Below are 27363 nucleotides of genomic sequence, written 5' to 3'. Positions count from 1 at the left end.
AACAGTCTATGGTTTAACTCATGCGGTACAATGCGGTTCTTGGGGTTGATTTCCTCACCTTCACTCTCCTAAACATACCTCTGGTCTTTCTGGCCGATCAACTTAATCCTAGTCTCATCTGACCATAAAACATTCTTCAAGAGGCTGACCGCCTCAAATACGTGATACTACAAATCAGTGTATGAAGAGATGTTGGTTTATCCCATGCTGAATAATCACACTTTCTGTTACTCAATAAAGAACAGTTTATTGGCAAAGTCAGAGCGCAAGTGACAAAACAAGCCTCTTACTCACATTAGCCAATACAGTGCTTAAGAAAATCTGGTAAAAGTTACTGGTAAAAAAGGTTAAGAAAATGTTGCAAATAGTGGCATAAAAAATGTGAGTTTACCTGTTGGTATAGCACAGTCTTATACACAAGTTTGGACCTCCTGGACCAGTGACATCCTCTACAGTATACACACTTAAATATGGCATTTAACTCCTATTCTTTACTGTATTCAGTGGACAAACTGTATTCAGCAAATAAACAGTGTACAACGTGCAGCGGAACAAATGTTCTACAGAACCTAATAAAACCTTGTCATTTATCCAGGGGTTCCCAAACATTTGAATGCAACTGAACCACCAAAGCGCACAGAAATGATTCATCAACACAAACAGAACATCAGCACATACTTCAGCTTTTTCCCTGAAGCTCTTTCAGCTAACGCCTTTAAATCAACTTCAGAACACAGAGTTCTGAACGATCACACAGCAGAGCGCCACCAAACGTGTGATAATAAAAAAACAACAGTAGAAAAACATACCACAACTTTTTGCACTTGCATTGACATGACAAGATCTTCTGCACCCCCCTTTGTGAAACATGCAACAGATAAGGCTTTGGGAATAGTCTATCAATTCGACAGGTGACATGACCAGTCAAGCAACCTACTAGGATTAGAATATTGTACACAGCTCCTCAGATAAGCTCTCTTTGGCTTTCAGCATCAGTTTCAGTTTTAATGTTTGTAAACAATTAACTTTTATTTGCATTTTACAATATTTTCAATGTAATATCGTTTTTTGTTATTGTTTCTATTATAATAGCAAACATTATATTGTTTTATAATAATGGCCTAAATTAATATTTATACATGAATATTTAGTATATTTATTAACCCTCTGGGGTCTAAGAGCGTTTTCTTGATTTTTGCATTTCTTTAAAAGTCTTATGCCTTTAAAGGCACTTGCATATGAGATATTAATACCCTCAGTCATTTCAGATCAAATGGTTTATGGTCGTATCGTATTCAAAGTGCAATTCAAAAGGCAAGAAGTCTGAAGTAGGCTACTGCTGTGGACACTGACCAGAACGTGGCTAGCTGTGGTAACCCACCATTCCAACAGGCTATTTAAAGCTATTGTGTTGTGGACACTATATCCAAAGAAGAAGAGGACCAGCGTCTGTGGTTGAAGGCACTACATTTAAAACATCTACCCACACGTTATATGTCTGCTCTTTTTATGGAGAGGAAACTCTGAAGCTGAAGCTTCATAACTGAGTCATTTCTCTGGGTAAGGATGTTCTGGTGTTGGTTTCCTCGCCACAAAATGGTAAGAGCAGACGTGTGGACATTTGGGTGGATGTATAAAATTTAGCGCCTTCAACCACAGACACAGATTCTGTTATGTGGTGCTCCACAAAGCTCCGGAAAGCAAAATCCTCCTCATCTTCCAATTACATTTATATTTATGGCATTTAGCTGACTCGCTTATCTAGAGCCACTTACAAGGTTACTCGTATTACAGAGGAGGGCCAATGTAGCGTTAGGAGTCTGGCCCAAGGACTCTTATTGGTGTAGCGCAGCATAGTCACCCAGACCGGGAATCGAACCCTGGTCTCCAACATGGTGTAATAGCTCACTGGCAGCTAGTGGTTTTGTCTGTTGCACCACACCAACCGCAATTACTACGATGCCCCCTCTAACTGAGCATATCCTTCTACTCACTGTATGTTTACCATCACTGGGGTTGTAATCTGTTTCAGTGGATCTGCTGTAGCACTGGAAGTTCTAACACACATAGTAAACAAAGATGGCCACCCCATTTGTAAATGGAAAATAAGGTGGATAATGAGACTTCAGGTGACCTACAGCACTAAGTGAAGATAAGATCTGACCCTAAACCTAAAATTACAGTCAGATTTGACAAATTCTTTATATTTCTTGTAAAACATACCTTTACTCATGTGGATATGTAGTTTTGGTGCTTGAAATGGGTTTACCAGAGTGTTAGCCAAAGGATGCAGACAGTGCAGGGCAGCGACAGTGCGGTGGTGGTGGTCCTCGACCTCCGTACTCCTTCCTGGCTAGCAGGCTAACACTAGTGCTGAGCCTTTCAGCTTAATTTGCAACATATATAGCTAGTGGAGTTTGTGGAGCAGTGTCTGGCTAATCTACACTGAACCACCGTCCTGCAAGAGGATACGACCCCAGAGGGTTAAATTATTAACTGAAGTTATTCAGTAAAAGTATTTGGATCAGATTTGACGACAGAAAGATAAAGGAACACTAAAGCTAACTCTATTAGTAATTTCATGTTGTGCAAAATATGAGTCAAAGCTGTGAAGTGTTCTGTGTAAGAACCTGTAAGTGCTTTTTGTCCAGATTTAACCTTTAGAAGTCTAGTTTTTGCAGTTTTTTGAGCCCTAATATTTAAATGTAATCGCACAATTACATAGGTAATTTCATTGTTAGTGACGTAATACGTTACATTTACAGTCCACACCAAAAACCCACTTACCAACATAAATCTGGTGTGGAATATTTCAGATCTGCATTTTCAGCAGAATGGCTGGTAGCACTTTACTATAGGGCACTATTTCTAAGGCTACATGGTACCCACATACACGATCAGCCATCAAATTAGCACCACTGACAGGTGAGGTGAAAAACACTGATTATCTTCATCTGCAGTGGCATCTGTTCAAGGGGTGGATATATCAGGCAGCAAGTGAACAGTCAGTTTTCCAGAACCTTAGACAGGTCTTCTAGGTTTTTCTGGTATGCAGTGCTCAGTATCTACCAAAAGGGCTCCAAAAAAGAGCAACCGGTGAACTGGCGACAGGGTTATTGACACCTAAGGCCCGTCGAATTTGTGATCCATGGAGGCCCCACTTCACAACTTACAGGACTTTAGGGGTCTGCGGTTAATGATAGTCTTGATGCCAGATACCACAGGACACCTACAGAGGGCTTGTGGAGTTCCTGCCTCGAATGGCTAGATCTGTTGTGGGGGTACAAGAGAGACCTACTCAATATGGTGCTAATGTTATGGCTGATCGGTCTAAATGCCTTTCTTGGCAACTGACAAGGCTTATTTCAACCAGCGTCCCTTTCTCTAAACTGACAAAAGCAGCCTTTATGATAACAGACGCTTGTTGGGGTAGTGTAGTTAGCTGCATTGCATAAAATAACATCATGCATTTGTTCTCACCAGCAGTAACTATGACTTCTAAGGGTTAACCATCTCCTAGCATACAGAATGTAAACATCATCGCAAGGTCACTGTCGGCTAGAGAAAAAAGATCGACTATTACATTTATTTAAAATATCAAAATCAGTAGAAAAAATTAGTTATTAATTTAATATAATGTTATATATAAAATTACAGACAACTTAGAATGTAAAGTGTAGCCTAGTTATAAAGGAAGGGGTCGACTGACTCAACTCTACACCTAAACCTACACTTAACCCTAACCTTGACCTCGACCTTGACCTTAACCTTAACATTAACCCTAAATCTAGGGTTAGGGTTCAGTGCAGGATTACATTTAATAGAGAATCTTTTACATTGAACTTTTTTAGATATACATTTTTAGAGATACATGTTTTTCCTTGGACAGCGACGATACACTATATACTACTCTTAACAGTGCAAGTTTTGCAGCTTAGTACAAAATATTGTGATTAATTTATAATATAATATAATATAATATAATATGTATAAAATTACAATATTACAATATAATATTATATTATATTATTAATATATACTATACATATATATTAATATATAATAATATCTGCGTGGTGGAGCCAATGCGGACATCATGAAAGACAATATTTTTTTTTCACACAGGGCCACCTAGTGGACAGGAGAATATTGTAGTGGCTACCACTCTAAATGACTTTTTCTTACATCTTATTGGCTTAATTATGCAGAAATTGATTGAAATCCCTTTTGAGTTATCTCTCTGTCTCTTATTAGGGGGGTTATGACCTTTAAGACCTTAACAGACAGACATGGTTGTGAGCCTGGTGTTGAGGTAAAAACGTATGCAGAAATAGTTTTACATAGGCAGCGGCTAATGATACAGTACACAGAACTTGGTGTGCATGAAAATAACATTGCAAAATTGTGAACTGTGATCTCAGCACATCACTGGGAGGAGCTGAAGAATGTTACAGACTCTGAGTTAACCCCCTGTTTCTCTGCTAAGGCATGAATAGGCTCCAGATCCACAGTTGGGGTCAGTGCCACCTTCAGTCTCTGCAAGAGATGAAAAGAATAAACAAATGAAAAGGATATTAGGGCAAAAGTGCATGTTACACACACACACACACACACACACTATGATCATAATTGCATAGTTATACACTTACTGATCAGCCATAACATTAGTATCACCTGTCTAATATTGAGTAGGTCCCCCTTGTGCCACCACATCAGATCTGACCATTCGGCAAGGACACCACAAGACCTCTGAACAAGTCCTGTTGTATCTGGCACCTAACTTAGGTTCCCTGGCCCTGTCACAGGTTCACCGGTGGTCCTTTCTTTGGACCACTTTTGGTATGTACTGACCACTGCATAACCCACAAACACCCCACTAGACTCTGCCTGACCTTTTGGAGAGGGGATGTTCTGACATCACAGTTTGGCTCTTGTCAAAGTGGATTCTTATGCTTGCCCATTTTCCCCACTTTTAACACATCATTGCATTTTCCTGTTATTTCAACTCTTACTGAGGTTTATGGCAAACTGGGTATACAGCCATGAAGGTACCACCAGAAGGTGCCTGACAACCCCTTGTGGCCACCAGATGTTGAGAAACCCTGCTATAACAATACAGCAAATACAAATACATGTAAATACAGCAGCTAGTAAAACTGAGCACATGTTTGGGTGCTGATCTTCTCTGTGATCTCCAGACACTGTATGGATTCGTTCATTTCCACCAGCAGCTTACCTGATTGACCTTAATGAAGGGCTGCTGGCCGCCAGCCTTACCCAGCATCGCTACTACGCCGGCCACGTCCAGCATCGCATTGCACTGCATCTCTACTGCAGTGTTAGCAACGCCATGCGCCAGCTGCCAGCCTCGCCCAGCATCACTACTGTGCCATCCTGGACCTTCACATCTACTAACTAGTAAATATGTGGTCAGCATCTTAAGGCTCTGAGGGCACGGATTGAGTCCTTTACTAGGCAGGGACACATGAAATGCTACATAATCTTTATGCCACAACATCTTTATGCCACAGAACCTTTTTCACAGTAAAGAGCAGATATTTTGGTCCCAAAATCCCCACTGTTAAAATACCATCGACAATTCTATGCAGACAATGGCTGTCTAGCAAAACTAGGCTTGCCTGATTTTTCTAGTTTTAACAAAGTGTTAACATGTAGTGTGAGTGTTATACCTGTAATAAAGATCCTTCATTTCTGAAGAGTTCATGTGCAGCTCCGAGTGGAATCCAGATGATGGAGATCAGAGAAATGAACCAGCCCAGCACTTCAGCCCACAACGGGTACGTGTAGGACTTGCCGTAGCGTGCTGGAGTGTATTGGATTATACTGGAGATCAGAATACCCTGCAGATCAATGGAGAACCCATACTAACACTTCTTATGCTGCCAAGGAGTGCAGTTCATCAGTAACAAACCAGCAAACTAATATATAACATACTTTAATGGTCATGTGTGTATATCCAGAAGGAGGGGGGTGGTCCTCAATTTTACCCCCAATTTAGTCATTGCCAATTCCCTCCTATTAGCTAGGGCTCCCTTGATCAACTACCAGTTCTGTTACATCTGCTAGCAGACACTTGCACTGTCTAGCATCGCCCTGAGTAAGTGTTGAGGGGAGAGGGTGAGAGGGAGAGTTTTAAATCAGCCAATTAAATTTTAGAACCTAAAGAAAACACTGATATATGATAATAGTTAGATTTCAGTGGAAGCTTTTGTGATGATGAGTTACATGAACATCAGTGTCCAGTTATAGGACGAAATGACAAGAAACTGGAAAACAAGAAACTGGAAGTGCTTACCAGCACCAGCATCGGAGAGAGGAACTGCCAGCAGACACGAAAATACAAGTTTGGCCTCTTTCCCAACATATTCTCCACCATCACACAAATCCTCTGCACTCCTGTAAGTTTCCAAGAATGAAGAAGGAGAGGAAAGAAAAGCAAGATTAATCAAAACCATCCAGACAAGAACATATTTTCCATACTAAGCAAATCTGTATTCTTGAATTAGAAAAATGTTGTTTTACCAAAGATCAGTGTGACAGCCAGCACTTCGAAGAAGGCCAGAAACATGAGGGACACGACTGCTGTATAGTGATCCATCAGCTGAAACACATATATACCACCCTACACACACACACACACACACACCAAATGAATAAGGTTATTTAACACTGACAATAAACTAAACTGAAAAGCCATAGCCAGTCATAGACATTCATTAAAGCAGCACTATGCCGTGGTCACACTGAGTTTTTGGTATGGCCCTCTTAATAGTTCCCATTTGGAGTGTTTATAATCACTGGTTGTATCTGTATCTATCACACCAGGGCTTCCAACACAAGTTGAACAAAGATGGCCAAACACGTTTTTGAATGGAAAATAAGGTGGATAGAAATATAAGTGTTCCTATATGATGAGTGGAGCTGATGAAATGGACAATGAGTGTAGTATCAAGGAGGTGGTGTTAATGTTATGGCTAAAATTCTTAAATTAGTAAAATAATTTACAGTAGAATTGGTTTATTTTAGTTTTACACAGTAGTTTAGAAGTTTAGTTTGACTTCATTTTAACAGTTTTTAATTGGCATTCAAATTTGATCCTTTTGTTTGTAATTCTTCATAAAAATATTTGAATTAAAATTAAAAAATGAATCAATTAGTTAAAAATAATTGTTTCTATTCTCTCTCACTGTTTTCACATGTCCTAGTGCTACATTTGTAAGTCTACTGGTTTATTGTGATCAGTCTGCCTGTATGTTTTTTCCTCTCATGGGTTTAAATAGAGGTTAAATATCATTATCGTTCCCTTGAAACAGGGATTTCTCAATGAAAAATTGGAACAAAATTTGAAAGGTTACAATGTGAATCAGCCAGGTTGTTCCCATACATGAGCAACACATTTCCATAGACAATCCTCCATGCATTAATACCTAATCTTCCAAAACATTGTGACAGGCAAAAACCAAATCAGCCTGTATGTAAACCTTTTAAATTTTGACATAATCTGGCAGTTTATATTAGGTCAGAATTTTTAAATGACTTGGAATAAAATCTTTTTGCAAGACGTTTATTTCCTTCTCCTGTAAAGTTGTCATTTTGGAGGTATAGGGGTTTTTGTGTGCACTGTATTTCTTGTCTATATGTCTATATACTGTATAGAGACTGACTACTGTATAGGCTGTTCCTTTTATCAGTGTATTCAGTGAATTTCATGATGCAGTGAAGTGATTCCTTCAGATCCACAATCATACTGAATTACCCTGGTGACGTGTGGAATCCCCAGCAGAAAGCCCACGGAGCACACAGCCAGCACCAGCAGCTCCTTCCTCTTAAACACACGCAGCACCTTCACACCAAAACCGTCCATGATGCACGTCACCACTACCTCCACCATTGCAAACTGTACAGTGACACACACAGACACAGAGTGAGACTCAAGACGACAAAAACCGACAGGTGGTATTTGACAATGGAGCTCTGAGCCCTTGCTGGAATTTGAACTTGATGAGCAATATTTAGATCATAGGGCTGGTCTGGAGCTGTGAAATGACACTAAAAAAACACTAAAATCACAGTTCTGAGTAAATTTACCTTCCTGTTCTTTTATGGACACAGATATTAGTCAAAAGTTCTCCTAACTCACATACTTTAGTTATGTATTTCAGTTTAATCAAATTTAAATCAAATTTATTTGTATAGCGCTTTTTACAACTGTCACAAAGCAGCTTTACACGATCAGTAATTAGTTAAAATAATTCAATAACATAAAAAATCTAAGACCCCCAGTGAGCAGCCAACGGCCAAACTCTCTCACAGCTGAAGGAAGAAACCTTGGGAGGAACCAAGACTCACAAGGGGGACCCGACCCATCCTCCTCTGCTCAGAACTATTTATAAATTATTGACAAAAAGTCACAGAACTACCTAATCTGTTGTACTGCTCAGGTGTGCAAAATATTCATAATCATCATATAATAATCATGATGTAGTATAACTTAATATAGTCATGGCAGTGATGGTCAGAGTAACGAGAGTAATGATGGTTAATAGTGGTGATATTAATAGTGGAAAATAGAAAAGTTTAGAGTCCATTTAGGTTTGAACATGGTCATGGTCATGTAACGTAACTGATAAACGTTACATAATTAATATGGAGGTGATGGAGTGTGTCCACAGTTTAGTCAGCAATATACATGGAGTGGAGCCTTAAAAACCATTAGCTGAAATTGATTAAATGTCGTGTAAGACCTCCCTCTTAATCTGCAGGTGCAACACCCCTATCACATGACAATTGTCTTTTGGCAATGGATTTGAACTCATGATCAGCAGTTAGACCGTAGGGCCACTCTAGAGCAGTGACATTACACTACATAAAAAACAGGGAGGTTTTGATCAGGTTATTTTGCCTCCTGATCTGACGTGTCTATGCTGAGCATCAGCCGCTACTGATCCAATCTCCCCTACCTCACTGTCCAGACCGAGGCACAGCAGCATAAAGAAGAAAAGAGGAGCCCACAGTTGTGATACAGGCATGGTGGAGAATGCCTCTGGATACACAACAAACACCAAACCAGGACCTGCACACACATTTAAACACACACACACACAACCAAACACATGTAGAGAACAATGCAAAACCATCTGCGCTCAGACTCAGAGGTGCCATTGCAACAGATCATCACCATATCAACTTACAGTCTACTCTACAATGTCAACTTCAGCACTGTAAGAGGATCTCAGAAGCCTGCCCATTCACATGCACTGCAGCTTAACAGCACTGAGCAACACCAGACACCGGGCACTGTTTTCCACACATCAAAAAAACAAACGCTACATAATTAATATGCAGGTGATAGGGTGTGTCCACAGCTCAACCTGGAGAAGACTGCAAGAAGAAGCAACCTCAGCATCATAGGGAGCAACAAGGGGTTAGGTGCCTTGCTCAAGGGCACATCAGCCGTGGATATTAAGGTAAGGAGAATGTGCTGTTCCTTCTCACCCCCACCCCTCAGTCCAAACCTCTCCTTTGGGCCACAGCTGCTTATCAGCATATGCCATGGTAAAAACCACATTAACATAACGTGTGTAAGAGCTGTACTCACTGGTTACAGAGCTTTGGCCAGTACCTAATCTAACTGGGAATCATTAGCTCATGGTTCTGAATGTGCAGGAGAGAATAAAACACTGTATGAGAATCAGTATCAGACAATCATCTACTTTTTAGATTCAGTATTGTAAAAACAGAAAGGGGTAGCAGGCCAGCTCTACTCTGATTATCAGTTAGGGGTTATAAAGTAATAAAGTAAAGCTATATGAAAGTATTGTGATATTATGTTTTGTAATACTGTATCGATTCTCTAAAACACAGTACTGATTTCTAATGAATAGTTTCTATGTGAAGATGAAGAAGGTGGCACACAGTGGTTCAGTTTCTGTAGGGCTAAAATCACGACCCCTAGATAGCAGCGTTGTACTTTTCAGAACCCACTGTTCTGATTGGATAAAAGATAATCTGTTTTCCTAAAATTTGATTTTAAAAAATTGTTTATATCACAATATATGATATTGTAATACATATCATATCAACAGGTTCTTGCCAAAACACAGCACCATTATTAGCCAGCCATTAGGCCAGTCTCTATGTATCTGGCACCAGTGGAAATTCACTATATCACTGAAAGCAGTAAGTTGGAACTGGAGATGGCTTGGGCCACTGGGATATTCAGGAAATTGAGATTTTGATGTGATTTGATTCCACAGTCGCAAACACTGAAGCCCTGTTCAGTATTCCTCTAATGTTAGATATCTCTGCTGGCATTGCTGCTGAGGCGCACAGCAGGTTTCCCCTGAGATCTGAGAGAAAGGAAGAGGCAGACCAGGTCTCAAGGACACAAATACATTCTTTCAGTGAATAAAGTGAATCTTTCTCTCCACCTCTCTGACCCTGCCAAACCCTTCCACACCTGCTCTATCTCCTATAAGCACTTTCTGTGTTTCTCTGTATGAGCTCTCACTGAGAATCACATTTCATCACAGCCTAGCAGAAAAACGTGGGACTGGAATGTCTCACTCCCTTTGTTGTCAGCCTTGTAGGTAACGATGCTGGCAAACTGCCTCAGCTCAGAGAGATCTGAGCTGAGAGCTGAGAGTTTTAGCAGACCAGGAAACCAGAGCACTGTGTTAGATCCCTGAAATGGTCTTTATTACCACTGTAAGAAGCTATAAGACTTCTAGAGCGCTCCTTAAAACTGACATGTATATAATAATAGATTTTATTATAATCTAAAAATCTATAATACATGTATACTGTCATGTAGTAAAGTACAGTAGAACGATTCAGTCTGTAGAATAATAATACTAATAATAATAATGATAATACTCATGTGTACAGCCATAAAGCCATGATTACCACTATTTACTCTGGGGGGGGGGGTAATTGTAATAATTTTAATGAGCACAATTTTTTGCTTTCACAGATTCCAGAGCTATTTAAACTTAATTCGAATACAGAGAGAGACTGGATGTGTAATATGTATCGTACCATCAGTAGCTATGTCCTCAACAGGCAGGTTATGAATATGTGCCATGTATCCAATAGCAGAGAAGATCACAAATCCGGCGAGGATACTGGTGGCCGAGTTTGCTAGAGAGACGACAAACGTGTCCCTATAAAGAAAAGAGAAAAACTCATTAAACTAATTATCTTAATAGCAAGCCATGTATGCACTTCTAAAAAGGGTTCGGCGGAGTTTATATAGAATAAACACTTTCTGGTTGGATGGTTCTTGACAGAATCACATCTGTAAACGTAAAGTAAGGTATTCTATTCTGTGAAATTAACAGAGTTACACAATTCAGGAAAATCCACACAGTTTAAAATGTATCTATCAGTTGATTTTGTGAGATTATGATACAAAAAAAGTCTAAAACATTTAAAACATTCAAGTCAGACCAACTTAAAATGATGCAGTAACTGATTACACAGCGCGTTTCGAGTTAACTCACAGGTCGCATGCTCCACACACAGGTGCTGTTTATGATTGGACTGATTGGGACCGTACCTTAGTTTTGAGTGGTCTGGGTAAAGTCACTGTTACTCTAACAATCCTGGATGTGGCTGTGGTGCTTTGTTGTTTCTTTTGGTTTTGACCTTCTGCTTTGTACTGTGACCTGGATTATGGATTCGCCTGTCTTATACCTGCCCGCCTGTTTCCTGACCTCAGTGTACTCTGAGCTTCCCTGTGTTGTAAAATCACCCACCTCAAGATGTTGTTGTTGTACTTGTTGTAACTGGCCATAGAGATCATAGACCCAAAGGCAATTCCAATGGAGTTGAAGATCTGTGCAGCTGCATTCACCCACACCTTAAACAGAGGTCAGATTAGCATTTACCTAATGTGACACATATTACCCTGCCTAGAGACTAGATGACAATTCTGACAGATCAGAAAACTATTCACTACTTAATTATTTATTATCTATTATTCAATAACCTACTACATACTAATTATTCCACAAGTAGTAATTATTCAGTTACTACTATTGCTTATTTAATACCCACTAATTATTTAAGCATGAATTGTTCAGTGCCTACTAATTACTTAATTACAAATTACTTAGTACCTACTCATATTCAATCTGCAGTAATTACTCAGTAACCAGTTTTTCAATAAGCAGTAATTATTCAGTACCTGTTAATTATTCTATTTATTATTCAGTAAGTAAATATAGATCAGCTGAATAGGTCACATGTTGGCCTTTAGAGTGGAAAGGCTTAAGCTAAGATACTCTTGGGAAAGCCAGCTCCCACTGTGAACATGTCAATTTTTATACTTGTCCACACACGCTATTCAACAGAAATTGCCACACAGGGGGGAAACAAACCAGGCCTTTAATCTGATTCAGTTATCAGACTGTCATGACCGGTCATTGCTTCATTTCAAGCTAACCTGCACATCTTGGAGCTTGCTCCAGTTGGGCATGAGGAAGAATAGGATGCCGTCTTTTGCTCCAGGCAGTTGGACGTTGTTGATCAATAGCGCAAACAGCATGAAGTACGGGAACGTGGCAGTGAAATACACAACCTAGAGAGAGAATTTAAAGGTAGTGTAGTCAAACTGGTCTTGTTTGGTCCATGTGTGATCATGCAGTTTTTGTCAGTCAAAGCGTTTACTGTGTTTAACAAGACCAAAGCATCATTTTGGAGTTTTTTTAGTTAGTGCTGCAAGGTGAGGGGATGGGATACCATGCCAAGACAAGCTCAGCAAGGATGCAGCTTACCTGTTGTTTGGATAAATTGTCATCTATTGAAAACACTTGAAAGCTAATGCAGCATTGCTGCCTCCAGCCTCTTGGCACGTGGGCATTACTAATTAATCAGTGTGTAAACAGTTCTGAAGCTAGGCTATAAAGCCCACGGGCCTGTCATACTAGCTGCCTGATAACTAGATGGTGTTTCTATGGTGCTTGCTCCAAGAACCATGTAAAGCCCCTTCACTCTGAGGACTATATGTAAAGTCAATAAGCTTGTGTTTGGTCCTGGATGTCCCCATTTTTAAAAGACACTCTGGTGTATGGCAGTAGTGAATCTGACCTTGCCTGTGGATTTGACTCCTTTGAATATGCAGAAATAGATGATGAGCCAGGCCAGGGCTAGGAGGCCAAACAGCTCCCAGCGAACCCCTCCAGCGTCCTCAATGCCACTGGTCATCTCCAGGAGCTTACGACTAAAAAATAAATAAATAAATAAATACCCAAACCCAAGTTACACAAGTTCCACCAGAACTTCCACCAGAAACACAAAACTTCTCCTCAAAACTTTGGTCAATGGACAAAAATACCACACAGTACTGTGCACTGGGATTGTACTTCATTGCTGTACTTGTGCTGGTGTTATTTAGGAAGACTATTAGTCAGTCTTGTCTGGGTTAGGTCCAGTGTGATCAGCTAATGCCCAGCATCATTACTTTACAGCTGCAATGTAAATGATTCAGCCCCTACTGCAAATCAGCTGCATTAGCACAATGTACAACTGTTCTGCTGTTTACAGTTAACCAATCAAACAAGACCAACTGTCTTGACCAGAGGATTACTAGTTCGCAACTCGGCCATGCTGCTAGCCGTCAGCAGCCGAGGCCCTGACAGAGTGCCCTGACAGGGTGGGTAGATGATCATTTCATCTGAGAACAAGCACACAGCGGAGCGAAATTACGTTCCTCCAGGACCATCACCATGCGACATGGAACAGAAACAATACAGTACAGATACAAAAAGTGCAAACATAAATGAGCAACATGGAATCAGATCAATACAATAAATACGATAAACACAACAGACATCAGACAGACAGGACAGTGAAACGCTGACACTAGCTATGCATCACCTTTGCAGCAGATCACAACAGCAAAAAAGGTGCTCTACTAAGCGCTAAAGACACTTTAACATAAAGGGGTTAAATAATTCTGAGTCTGCAAATTTATTGAATTGATTGGTTAATTGTAAACAGCTGAAAGTTTGCACATTTTGCTACCTAATTTTCAATGGGGGTTAAATAATGCCATATGAATAATGTCTGATTTAATTTTCTTCTTTTTTTAATGTTTAAATTTAATGTCAAAATCATGTATCTTCATTTCTGTCACTTTTCACTTTTTCTGGATCTTGTTTTTCACATGGTGCCCAAATTTCATGATTAACGGACCAATAGAAATGCTCCAAAATGACTTCCATATGGAAGTTGCCCTATTAGAAATACCGGTACTGTAGATACTGTACTCACTGCAGCACATTTTAGCCTCCATCTTTCCACTTAGGTCCTCACTTACAGTTTCTCCATTGTTTTCCAGCCCTGACTGTATGCTGACAAACCTACAGCTTCCACTCACTCAAAGAACTGCTGGCTGGCCGACTGCAAGTGCGTGGCGTTGCCGGGGAAGCCGGTGGAGCAGTTGCTGACCACATTCCAGGTGTTATTGCAGGACTGCCATGGCAAGGTGGAGCCGAAGGAGTTGAAGAAGTAGTACAGGGCCCAGGTCATCAGAACATTATAGTAGGTGGCCAGCACAAAAGAAATGACCACTGTGGCAAGTCCTACGCCTTTTGGTAGGGAACAGTGAGAGAGAGAGGGTGTTAGATGGTAGGCAATGATACTTCTGCCCTTTCAGCATGTCCTCCACTGCTGATCAGACACACTTCAGAGTGGGTTAATACTGGAGCTATGGCTTATTAAGGCTCATGTGAGCTAACACTGGTGGTGCGGGTCATTAAAATAATGTTAGACCTACCAGATGAACAGTGCACTGCTCTTTTCTTCAATCTTGACTTGACTTGAAGACCAGCATCAGTTTAAATGTATTTGTACATTATGGCGATTGGCATATCCATGAATCACCCATGTGTTATTTCAAGGTCCAGAAGTATCCAGACACCAGCTTTTAGTGAATTCACCTATTTTAATGTATTATCTGGACCAACATGAGTCCAAAGGTCACTGAGCTCATTACTAGGTGTTGGCTAACGGGGTATACACTCCCCAGCATGGGGGCTGTGAAGCAGTGGAACTGTGGACTAATGGAGTGATGGAGCTCCATCCAATACCTTTGGATTTTGGATGATCAGTACTTGAGCTCACTAAGGGTCACAGCAATGTTTCAACAAACCCTTGATTGAGCTTGAAGTGGAGAAAAAAGTGCTGCTACTTCAATCACAGGTTGAACTCTCTTGAGGGTAGTTTCAGCTAAACGGCTCCCGTATTGCCCTGTTAAATACTACAGCTAAATGCCATATGGGCCGTTGCTCCATGTTAAACTGCACAGGACCTCCTTCCTCATTTCTATACTCATTTCAAGCACTGGAAGAAACTCTGGATGAGCAGATGTCTCCAAACATTTGGACATGCAATGTTGTTTTCATCTCCCAAGTTTCAATGAGTGACAACAATACAGTGCAGCTCAGTAGCGTAGCTTTTTAAACCGGAAGCCCAACATTATCGTATTCTGCGCCACAGTTTCAATGGGATTTAAAGGGATTTCTGTAAAAAACATCAGGCATTCACAGCTTACTTTCATATGAAACCAAAACAGACAGGGATTTTTGCCTTATGGGCCTCCATGGACCACCAGAGCATCTGAACACAATATAGAGGGATCTTCTTGGATGCTGACTTTGGCCCTCAAAGTACATTCTATTATTATTTATGAGCCTTCCAGTATGTTTTGATTGGAGACGAATTGTTCCATAATGTGCAATGCTTCCTAAGCATACTTACAGTCGCTTGCTAGGACAGCCTGACCTGGTCATGTGGGCAGTACTAAATGTTCTCCACTTGTAAATGATGTAGTGGACAGTGAAATGGCTTATTTTCATTCTCGACGACTCATTCATCTACAACCTTTGGATTTCGCCATGGAGACACCACTCACGTCAACATTTAAGAGCAAACCAAGGCTGAAACTAAGGCTGCGTCTGAAACATAATGGATGCTGTCTATTCAGGCAGTATTCATATCCGATTTGTTAAGGCAGTGTAGATGCATGCCTGTGCTGCCTTCTGTATCTTATGATCCTCTAGGTTAGCACCGGCTCTTCTCAAGAGAAAATGCAATATGGCGTTTGCAAAAAAGCAGCAATCTGTACAAAGTTCATTAATATTAATTTTCCCCGTTAATGTTGTGTATTACCAGCTGACAGTAGTTGTCGGTATCCTGGCAATGGCATGACATATTGCTGCTTTTGAAGCGATTCGGTTGTAGGTACCTTGATCACTATGCTGCTCAAAAAGAGGGCGGAGACAAGTCAGCCTCGTAATTGATCAGGGGTATGCTGACGTCAACCTGAACCACTTTTAGGACCACCCATTCCACATTGAGAGGCGAGCAAATACAGGTAAAATCCAGAGGACAATTATTAGACTTTGGGAAGATCTTCATAAGCCATACTTTGTACATTTACACTAGGGTCCCTGAGGAGCCAGATTAGATTAGGGTTCCCAAGGGCTTCAACGCTGTGAGATGTTGAAATATTTTATAGAATATATATAATATTTTGTAATAGCCAAATTTTGGCTCATTATGTCTAACGATTTTAATCATTTACGCCACCAGCTGACAGTCGTTTGTTAATATCCTGGCTAAAACACCATGACATATTGCTGCCTCGGAAGGGCGTCTCAAGCTCGATTCTTGTAGGTGCCTTCATCACAATGCTGCCTACTGACTTTTGAGACAACATAGGCAGCAAGGCATTGAGGCAGCTGCCTTCTGTTTTGAACACAGCCTAAATGTCTGAGGTTTGAGTAAGACAGGTTTCCCCAGAATCCTCTATAAGCATGTTCAAATCATCAGCAGCTGATTCTAAGCTCGGCATTTCAAGTAGAAATGTCCATAGAAGTGTCCATATTACCTGAAGAATACATTTGCACATTTATGGTGTCCTTATTTTTCACATGACTGTATGAGGAGCTCAAAACTCATCCAAAATCTCTCACACAGGCAGAACTGTGTCCTTAAACAGGCGTAGTCTGCTGAATCAGCCTCTCCCTATTTTACTTACATCTCCAGGTTCTTAAAGGCTGTTTTTCTAGATATGGAGCTCAAACAGTGGCTCACACGGTCTCACAACGTAGCTCAGCATGTGACAGCCATGAGGCGTGGGTTCATAGATAAGCTATCTTAACTGCATACTGTAACTGACAGCATTTCACTTTTGCTCTTCAGCATTTGTCACTCTACTCTCCCGAAACTCGGTTTCAAGTGCGGATGGTCTTCATAACCTACACTTAGCTGTTGAAAAGTGATGACGATGCAGAAATCACTGTACTGGACTGACCAGCATCTGTCCGAGCCATGCGCTGATGGCCTAAGTCCTTGGATTAAGGATGTAGCCGAACTGTCCACTGTTAAGCTGTCCACTTCCTCACTCCCCAAAACTTGGCCCTGCATACCGTTACTGTGCTGTTGTTGGATCCCGTCTCCTCAACCAAAAAACGCCTAAAGCCCTAAAGCCCTATGCTTCGGGAAACAAGGAGCTTCACTGGCTCTGATTGGGCTCATTGGACCTGAATGAAAGCAGTGTCCTCCTAACTGCCCAGTGTCTAACTGTGGTCATGGGGACATCTTCATTGCACGGGATGAAATGAAGAGAAGAAACACAATATAGCAATACATACACTACATGTCCAAAAGTATTCGGACACTCCTAGACTCCTAGCTACTGTAGATTCACTCAGTACACGACAGTAGAGTTTCGCTGTTGTGTTGCTGCTTTGGTTTTGAGTTCCACGTTTTGTTTGAAGAACTCTTGTTGGTACAGATGTAAATCCTTCTTGATCCTTTTAATTCTGCTCCTTTTGTACCGCTGACCATGAAGCCTTACCATGCTAACCACCCAACCTCTTCCACATGATTAAGCAGACAGCCCAAATTAGATCTAGTGGATCCTCAGTAAAACGTGTTTCATGGTTTTTAAAGGCAGATAGAGAAAGGTGTAATAGATGGTATTAAAGGTATATTAAAGGTAACAAGCACAATGCAACCATTAACCCTGAATGTGCCCCATTAAGCTCTCTGACCCCTGTGTTTGCCCCAGCCCAGAGTTACTCTATAAGCTGGAGGTCACTTTCAGAGAAATGTACTGGCACTGTTGCTGTTTGGAGTCGCACTGTTTCTTGATTGGGGCTTTAAAAAATCTACTGGGAGAGGACTTCCTTAGGGTATAGAAAGCATAGCAACCGCTGTCATGCATTTCCTGTGTAAACACCATTTAAAAGGAAAATGCAGGACTAGAAAATCAGGCCAAGGATTTCGGCTTAGATGTATTTTCCAAATCTTGTGATTTACACTATATGGACAAAATTATTGGGACACACATCTTAATCATTAAATTCAAGTGTTTCATTTAGTCCCGTTGCCATAGGTGTATAAAATAAAGCACCTAGCCATGCAGTCTGCTTTTACACACATTAGTGAAAGAATGGGTGGTCCTAAAGAGCTCACTGAATTCCAGCGTGGTGCTGTAGTAGGACATCAATTTTGCGATAAGTCAGTTGGTGAAATGTCCTCCCTCTTAGATGTTCCACCATCAACTGTGAGTGGTTTTATTGAAAATTAGAGATTAGCAAGCAAACCAACTTAGCCACCAAGCGGCAGAAAACGTAAAGTTACAGAGTGGGGTCAGGGCCGAGTGCTGAGCTCAGGGCATAGTGCAGAAAAGTCTCCAACGCTCTGCTGATTCTGCAATAACTGCAGAGCTCCAGACCTGCTGTAAATGGGAGCTGCAAAGGGGTCTAACCCCACATTAATGCCTATGGATTTAGAAAGGCTGCTCTAGGTAGTGTATTTATGTGGGTCTTTCTGTTTTACAGCAGTTACTATGGACAATACTGACTCATTATTATTTATGAGTAAAATAAAAAAAAAACATGGATAAGTATTTGTGAAATGTGAAAAGCAATATTTAAAGGAAGCTTTCCCAAACCAATAAACACACACAAAATGACATTAATAATAGTCAGTCAAAATAACATCCAGAAAGAACTACCTGCATCAGTCCTTCTGTAAGCAAGGAGCCGCTATAGACAGAAATGAGCGATATAGATTTGACCGGGTAGACTATCTCTGTCTTTGAGGAGATAAGGACAAAACTAAGGAGAGAAATCTGGAGTTAGAGCAAATGAAAGCAAGACCTTTGATTAAAAACCTAAGAGAGGATGATGACCATTGATGGCTGAACCCTGTAGATCAACACCAATACCAAGTATTTACCATGTAAAAATGTAGGTCAGGAATTAGGGGTGGAATCAGGGGGTACATTTTGCTATCGTCACACACAACATGCTATATGAGCACATAGTCAATATTGTCAGTACTTAATTACAGAGAGTGTAATTAGTCCTGTTTCATTAATGGAGTAGTGAAATGCATAATATCACAATTATTATCATGATATAACACTTACCATATCACCCAGCCCCATCAGGAGTTAACTACCTGACATAGTCATATATCATATATCGATCATATAATCATCTGTGTTAGATGAATACTGTAAAACCTTCTTAATGAACCGAAAGCTATGAATATTCACATGTTTACACAGTAAATATATGGTTATCTGCTTAATTAAAATGAAACACTGAGGTATTTGTGAATGTTTATACAGCCCAGGCTAAACATGGCCATTACTAAAAACAGAAGCACTATAATTCTGCTGAAAATAGCTGGAATCAAATGAACAGCCTCTGGAGCCTTAAGGGCTTAGTTCTGGCTCGGGTTCAAAGGCCCCCCTCGCTCTCAGGAAAAAGGAATTACGTCTGTGCAGTTTAGAGAACTGAATTTTGTGAAAACTGAGTGTCTGATGGTAGCAGATGTGAGCACTACCAGCACAACCTCAATAAGTGTTCAAACATCAACAGGTCATCATCCCAGTCAGCCACATAGCCATAAACTGTGTGTGTAAGGTAGGGGGGGAACTTGCACTCAGCAGCAAAGCATGTTGGAGGGGAAAGAGTGAGTGATGGCTCGTACTTCAATAAGATCATAGAATACTGTCCAGCAAAATGACAGTGGTTTGCACTGTATGATTGGTGCAGTTGTCTAAAACCTTCTCCAGACAGGATTACGCTAACATGTCCTGGGGTACTTCTCTCTTTCTCAGGGGCTCCTCTGAATCGACCATGTCTGTGTTTTTCTCCGTCGTCCACTAAGGTAGAATTACCTGCTGTTTTATCGTCTAATAATTGTACACCCACCTGGATTCACATCTCTGTGTTTGTCCAGGCAGATGTTTCCTCACATCTGGAAAAAAGGTGTTTGGCTGATGCAATATTTAGTCTCTGACTGCACGTATCAGAGCTCCTCCAGTGGATATTAAACAAGTCGCTAAACAAAAACTCTGCTCAAATCCCAGGTCACGCTGCATGCAATCTGCAGGTGGAGCCTGAGAGAGCACAATCATCCTCTGCTAGCTGATGCTTCAGAGCTCTGAAAACAGGTGTGGGAAAAAGCCCACCGTAGTTGCAAGTTTCAAATATAACACAGAGCAAACAAACTGGGTGGACCAGTCAACTAAATGCGCCTGAATGTGTTATCCTATACGTTATTCTCTAAAAGCTAACTTGACTACGAGTCAAACTACAGCAGAACCGGAACACTGCTATAGGAAATAAATGATAAGTCTGATGCTTTGGTCTAGTGGTTGGGTTGGCATTGGCCTAAGTTTTATGTATGGGCTTATACTTTTACCCCTAGACGTCCAAGCTCATAACACTTTGATGACATGAAAAAAGGGGTTGTCTGGTATTAGGTCGGGAAGTAACTACTGGCGGATGGTCCTTACATTGCATCCGTGCTATCTCACAATATGGACGCACATGGGAATCAGCCTCTGGGCAGATTTTAAAGACACGTTAGGTAAGATTAATAAACGTGTCACACATGGTTAAACAGCTACTGTCTTTTTGGTGGACAGTATGTGTGGAAAGTGTGGAGTATGGGGAGAAAACTGGTATAGAGAATATTGGTAGCCAAACCATTGGATTGCTTGGGTACAACTGGAGTGTAGGATCCACTCACCTTTGAGAAGGGGGCAGATTTTGGCCAGCCCATGAACCGGCCCCAAGCGTGTGTACTGTCCGATGGCATACTCCATAAAGAGCAACGGGATCCCACACACAAACAGCATGATCACATAAGGGATAAGGAAGGCTCCTAAATAAGAGAGAGAAAGTGACTTAAATATTCATTCACAACATTAAAAACTCTAATATATAATAACGTTTTCAGGACCTCACTGATATTTCCAGGACATTTTGAACCATTTTCTCATTCCCCAGGTGTTTCCATTACTAAAAAACAAATCTCTAAATTTCCTGGTCTGGGAACCTGACTTAATTTCCTGGATATTTTATCAGGAACCAACCAACGCTCAATTTAAAACAAGTTATAGAGAGATCTTGGTCGGTCTGAACTGTATCACTGTATTAAGAGGTTGGGTCTTATATATATCATGCATTGTTAAATGACACAGCTTTTTATAAATCCATATAAATCCATATGAATAGAGGTTTCTAGGGATAGTGATTTTACGGGTTATATTGAAAAACGTTTAGTTCAACCAATTTGTGCAGTTTCTTATTAGATCATTCGAGAGTCATTAACAACAAAATCCCATTAAATTTTTTTTTAGCACCCGACACTAGGAGAGTAAGGACCACGCTCAGAGGAACCGGCACGACATGCGCTGGGTTCTCAGCTCCACCACACCAGCTACCATCATTTAAAAATGATGAGGGGAGGGAGTACAGCCAATTGTGCTCTCTCGGACTCCGGCTGTTGATGGCAAAGCAGCATGAGCCCTCTCTGAGATCTCAGTTTTGAAAAGGTTTTGAATGAATCTTGAACTCAGAATACTAAATATTGAATAAGTATTTAGAATTAGTACTGAATAAATACTGAAGCTAAATATAAAAGCATTGTTATGCCTGTAGTACATCAAGATAAAGATACGACACACATAGAAATAGGCATAAAAATATATTATATTGAGGTTTGGTAATCTGAGGTTTAACAGATGAATATGGGCTCACTGTTTGGCAAGCAGCAGGTCACTGCTGCCCTTCAATTTATTAAATATAACTACTTATCTACTTATTAATTTGTATATATATGAGTATATATATAAGTGAAAGCTGGAGGTTATAACCCTATTGGATATGCATAATGTTGTTCAAAATCTATAAATAAAGAAATACAATAAAAACTACAATATAAACATAAATAAAATAAAAATAACTGGTTGTTAATTATTTTTAAGATCTAATTAACTAAGGCCACTCTACAGGACGGTGTGCTGAACTGACTTTTTTGTATCGCTGGCTCAAACTCCGGATCATGCTGCCTGCCATCAGTAGCTGGAGCCTGAGAGAGCACAACTGGCCTTGCTCTCTCCAAATGGGTAGATGGCTCACTCTCGCTCCCCGTGTCACTATCGGTGTGATGAAGGCTGGCACGGGTTTCTACTAGCCAGTGTGTCAGAGCTGGGTATAGGGTGTTTTCCTCCAAGATTGCATTCCCCCAAGAGTGCTGGTTGCACAACAAAGTTGCATCAGTGGCAGTTTCAAAAGAGTATGCAGCTGGTTGTGCATGAGGCGGAGGAGGCATGTGGCAGCCCTAACCCTCCCAGTGTTGGAAGCGATACATGTGATGGGATAGAGTAGTAACCAGTGTGTTGGGTAATTGGTCATCTAAAAAATCATGCTAACAGCAACTTGACACTTCAATCAAGGCTGTGACTAAAGACTCAAGACCTATCATGTGTAGTTTAGCAGTCATGGCCATGTAAAATGAATCAGTTGCCTTCTTTTGGGGTTCTCTTCAGTTACGGTCTCTGCACTTTGGACAGTTTTATTTAGATTTGACTGTTAATTCATTCTAATGTGAGGTGTTTATGACCTAATTCAACTCCTTAATAATCTTTCATCAGCTCTTTATAATAGTAAAAATCCTACTATTTTAGTTACACCACTGTTTCTACTATAGTTGAGATCAAAGATGCTTACGGAATCTTGTTGTTGTTCAATCAATCCTGGGTCCAATCATTCCATCCCTCATAAGTCCCCTTCTTGCTCCCCTTCCCCCAGTTGATCCTATACTGAGACTTCCAAACACGTTATTCTTTAATAATGAACAAAATTATTTTTGTAGTCCTTTTTAATCTTGTGCACATCTATAACTTCATCTCTAAATTCCTTGGAGTCGAGTGCACTTTGGTCCTCATTCTCACAGCTTTCCTTCAGATTTACTGCCTGATCAATAGTTTCTAGAAAACAGGGTCTTTTATTCAGAAACATTAATAAACTTCTAAAAAATAACTTTTTTTTTTTAAATCTAAATGTTTTCTAGGACAATATCATTTCTACAGCACAGGGGTTAAAAAAGCATTATATCTTGTGTGTGTGTGTGTGTGTGTGTGTATATATATATATATATATATATACACTAATATTATCACTTAAAATGTATTAATTTTGTGTCAATTTTTAACACATTACTGTCATATAAATTCCAGACTAATCTGATGACTTGGCACAGGAAATTCCAACACAGTAGATTAACAATTGCAGTGACCTACATATCCCACTGTACACAGATACTTCAGTTTATGATTAACATCAGTGCAAACTATTGAAACCGGAGCGGCAAAAGACAGAAAGGACAGCAGGGGTTCATGATGGAGGCAATATCCCAAGTGCACAAACATGGAAAACTCCAGTCCTGGTGCGCCACATTCCTGCACGCTTTGAGGACTTTCCTGCTCGACTCCTGATGAGGCTATTTTACACCCTGATCTGAGTCACTTAATGCTGAGTATCAGCAGATAACGATCTGATCTTTGTGTGTGTGTGTATAAATAACAAAGCTACACAGTTTAGATCAGATGAGCTGCTGATGAATACATTCAGTAAAAGCCCTTTATTTTTAAGCCTCAGTTTCTTTTCTTAAAATCCCTGTTTAATAGTGTTTAATATCTTATAATCCAGACTGACCAATCAGCTCCCAGCTCCTTTACAACACTGCAGTCAACTGCAGTGGTACTGTAGTGGTACACACTCTGGACTGATATATGTGGTTGTTGTTGGTCTACTGGTGTGTAATAACTGGTTTATAGTGGGTGAATGTGCTGTGTGTGATTAGGGTTTCTATAGTGTGTGTGTGTGTGTGTGTGTGTTAGCATTAGCGTTAGCCTCCTCTCGGTTCTGAATATGCTATTTAGTGCTGGTTTAAAAACAGAGAAAGGCGAGTGAGCGGTTCTCCGGTTCTCCCGCTGGTAAAACAGAGCGCTCAGCGGTAATGTCCAGTTAATGGCGCCTTGAGGACACCAGATGGCGCTCTGAACACTGTGGTTAAAACAAAGACGTGAAACTGGACTGAGATTAAAATGGTCAATCCATTAAAACATTGCCTGGATTGTCTCTAATTAGCAGGTTTAGTTGGTGTTAGAGCAGTGAACTCACTAAACTGCCCTGGACTCCAACCCTCACTTCCCCACTAGGGGCGTTATCGATATATATCGATATATCGAAGTATCACAATATTATGTTTTTCAAAACTGTATCGATTCTCAAAATTGGACTGGATAAAAAGTCAGTTGTCTTTTACTCTGATTTTATGTATATGATGATGTGGGTTTTACTTGATGTGGGTTTTACTTGATGTAAAAAAATTGCAATGTCTTGATGATGTTTACATTATCGCAATACATCGCAATTAATTGAACAGGAACCCCTGTATCATGATGCGTATCGTACCACCAGGTTCAGCCCTACACCTCACTTCTGATGTATTCTATGGCCAGCTCTAGCAGATCTAGCAGCCTGTACCCGCTCTGTCTCACTGTCTCCTATAAGTCCATTATTTTCTCCTGTGGATTCTCCTTTTACTGGTCATGACAGATCCGACTGACCCAATTCAGATCCCTACAGAACTCAAACCTAGGCGTGACCATGACCACTCCGGTTCAAATATAGTCCCGAGTAAAAGAACCCTTATATTCCTATACAGAACCCTTTTACCTATGAATCGATGCTGGAACACTACATGTCCAAATGTTTGTGGACACCTCTTCTAATGAATGCATTCAGCTTCTATCTTTGCTCCCATTGTTGACATCAATGTACAAATGCACACAAACGCACACCCCTTATCTATGCCCTGTAGAGAAGTATTGCCAATAGAATAGGACCTCCTGCAGCAGGTAAATATTAACCTACTGGCACCATGCTGCCTAATGCCAGGCATGGTATAGAGGGGTATAAAGCCCCCCAGGATTGTGAACTGTGTTCTCTGGAATGATGGAGCTCCATCCAAATACTAAGACCAGTTACCAGCTGGAGTTTTCAGGACAGCTTTTTCTTATCAATGTTAAAACCTGGACAAAAGTATTGGGACACCTTCATTCGTTGCTTCTTCTAAAATCAAGGGCATTAAAAAGAGCATATCCTGCATTTGCTGGAGTAACTGTCTCCACTGCTCAAAAAAAGGCTCACATTGCTGTGAGCATTTGATTGCAGTCAGCAACAAGAGCAATAGCGAGGTCAGGATATCTTAGGATATCTAAGCTGGTCTTTGATGGTACATGATGAAACCTAGCCTATACTCCTAAGCCAGTCTTGTTAACCAGTTTGGTCAAGCTGCTCATACTGGTGGAGGCTGGCCATGCTGCCCAAGACTGGTCAACCAGCCAGTCACAAGCACTGGCTGACCAGCAAGGAGCGTCCTCACACCTTCTCCAAGTTAGATACCAGTGGTCCTGGTTTTACCCACCTCCCCCGCTCCTGTAGCACAGGTAGGGAAACCTCCACACGTTGCCGAGGCCCACGGCGTATCCGACCGAGGCCAGGACGAACTCCAGGCGACGCGTCCAGGTCTCTCTCTGCTGCTCCACAGGCGCCACATCCTCCAGCTTCAAGCTTTCCACACCGCCGGCGTCCTCCTCACTGTCCGTCCCCATCCCCATCTTCAGAGCCTGCGCGCCGGGTACCTGGAAGGACGTTGGTCTGGAGCTGCTCTTGACCAAATATAGGTCATAAAATCGACTTAATATGAGGGACAAAAATCTTTAATAGTAAAACACACCCCACAGTGATGAGCATGTGCAGGTCTATTCAGCCGGGTCTAGGTCTGACCGCTGTAGCAGCACCTGAATGAGGTGGATGGAGGGATGGATAAACTCGTTTTCCTCACCTACCGTTGACTAAACTCGCTCACTGGTCACAGAATCACCGGCAAACTGCTCGCAGCTCTTTAAGCTGGTTCACGTTACACAATTCTCCCTGAGACCAGTCCCCTTGTTTCCTGCGTCGCACGTAGCTGGCAACCCACTGCTTTCCACCCGTATTCCGGCAAGGCCCGCCCACCGTGAGCTGTGATTGGCTGAGAGAGGCCCGCCACCTGCGCTGGGATTGGCTCGGTGCGGTTAATCGCGGACAGACTAGCCAATCTAAGCGCAACAAGGCGCAGTCTGGCGGAAAACGGGTGTGAACAAGAAACTCCAGAGAGCTCCAGGACGAAGAGCCGCCCCTTCAGACAGACGTCAGCACAAAGGGGGAAATGACTTTAGTTACATATGCGTGTCTATAGGGCGATTACGTATGTGTTACATGTGTTATATATATGTAATTGCGTTATGAAGTTATTATATATGTATGTTACATACAGCCTGGTCCATAAGTATGTGGACAGTGTCTGCACACCATCTCAATGATAAAGTAAAGAAAGTGTAGGCTTTCAATTTAATATAAAATACTACATGAAATGTTTGGGAATTACAGCATTTAAAATTCTCCTATTTTCACATGCTCAAAAGTAATTGGACATCCCAGTAATTATAAATAGAAGGATGTTAAAATGTTAATAATACATATATTTATAATATTTATAATATAAATATTATACAGATTTATAATACAGATCTTTTGCAGTCAATCCTTGCCTCAAGTCTCCTTCCTTGAGATGCCTTGACAGGCCTTTAGTACCGAAGCCTTCAATTGCTGCTTGTTTGTGGGTCTTTTTGGAATTTTAGTACTGTAATTATTTATATATGCTTTTATACTAAATATATGACAGACTAAATATACATTTTTAAAATGTTATATGTTGTACTTTTGATAATATGTGTTTATTGAATTGTTTATGTGAACGGTTGCAACTGTAACAACTGCAATTTCCCTCCTGGGATAAATAAAGTATTTCTGATTCTGAATTTTGTCTTAAGTAAGTGAAAAGCTGCTAAATTGCTGCTAAATTTATCTGTACTGTTAAGTGCCATATCCGTTTTGCAGCATTTGACTGAAT

The 27363-nt window shown here is 40.8% G+C and overlaps 1 protein-coding gene across 5 annotated transcripts; it reads right to left on the bottom strand.

The window, feature by feature from the left end:
- Positions 1 to 221: 221 nt before the first annotated feature.
- LOC140542218 (sodium- and chloride-dependent GABA transporter ine) lies at positions 222 to 26368 on the bottom strand. 5 transcript variants are annotated; one of them, XM_072665106.1, is made up of 14 exons: positions 26254 to 26368; positions 25834 to 26077; positions 21085 to 21219; positions 14402 to 14612; positions 13111 to 13243; positions 12467 to 12601; positions 11778 to 11881; positions 11059 to 11183; positions 8982 to 9094; positions 7778 to 7918; positions 6544 to 6643; positions 6317 to 6417; positions 5691 to 5861; positions 222 to 4536 (listed from the first exon to the last, which is right to left on the bottom strand). In XM_072665106.1, exons 2-14 carry the CDS (start codon positions 26024 to 26026, stop codon positions 4426 to 4428), a joined length of 1773 nt encoding a protein of 590 aa, XP_072521207.1. In that variant the 5' UTR covers positions 26027 to 26077; positions 26254 to 26368; the 3' UTR covers positions 222 to 4425. The 5 variants fall into 5 exon arrangements, with proteins under 5 accessions (XP_072521207.1, XP_072521206.1, XP_072521205.1 ...); XM_072665105.1 differs by having other exon boundaries at positions 25834 to 26072; XM_072665104.1 differs by having other exon boundaries at positions 25834 to 26072; positions 26258 to 26368.
- Positions 26369 to 27363: the final 995 nt, after the last annotated feature.

This window comes from Salminus brasiliensis, chromosome 20, assembly GCF_030463535.1.
Source record: "Salminus brasiliensis chromosome 20, fSalBra1.hap2, whole genome shotgun sequence".
Classification (NCBI taxonomy): domain Eukaryota; kingdom Metazoa; phylum Chordata; class Actinopteri; order Characiformes; family Bryconidae; genus Salminus; species Salminus brasiliensis.
The sequence above is the reverse complement of the archived record's forward strand: the minus strand, read 5'-3'. Positions and strand labels throughout refer to the sequence as shown.

What these genes read in the sequence shown, in the direction of transcription:
- LOC140542218 (XM_072665106.1), bottom strand. Translation starts at nt 26,026, where the DNA reads ATGGGGATGGGGACGGACAGTGAGGAGGACGCCGGCGGTGTGGAAAGC. An exon ending in TGAGGACATAGCTACTGATG is followed by an intron (nt 9,095 to 11,058) that starts GTACGATACATA and finishes ATGTGTGTGCAG; the next exon opens with GTCCTGGTTTGGTGTTTGTT. An exon ending in GGCTGTCACACTGATCTTTG is followed by an intron (nt 6,418 to 6,543) that starts GTAAAACAACAT and finishes GGAAACTTACAG; the next exon opens with GAGTGCAGAGGATTTGTGTG.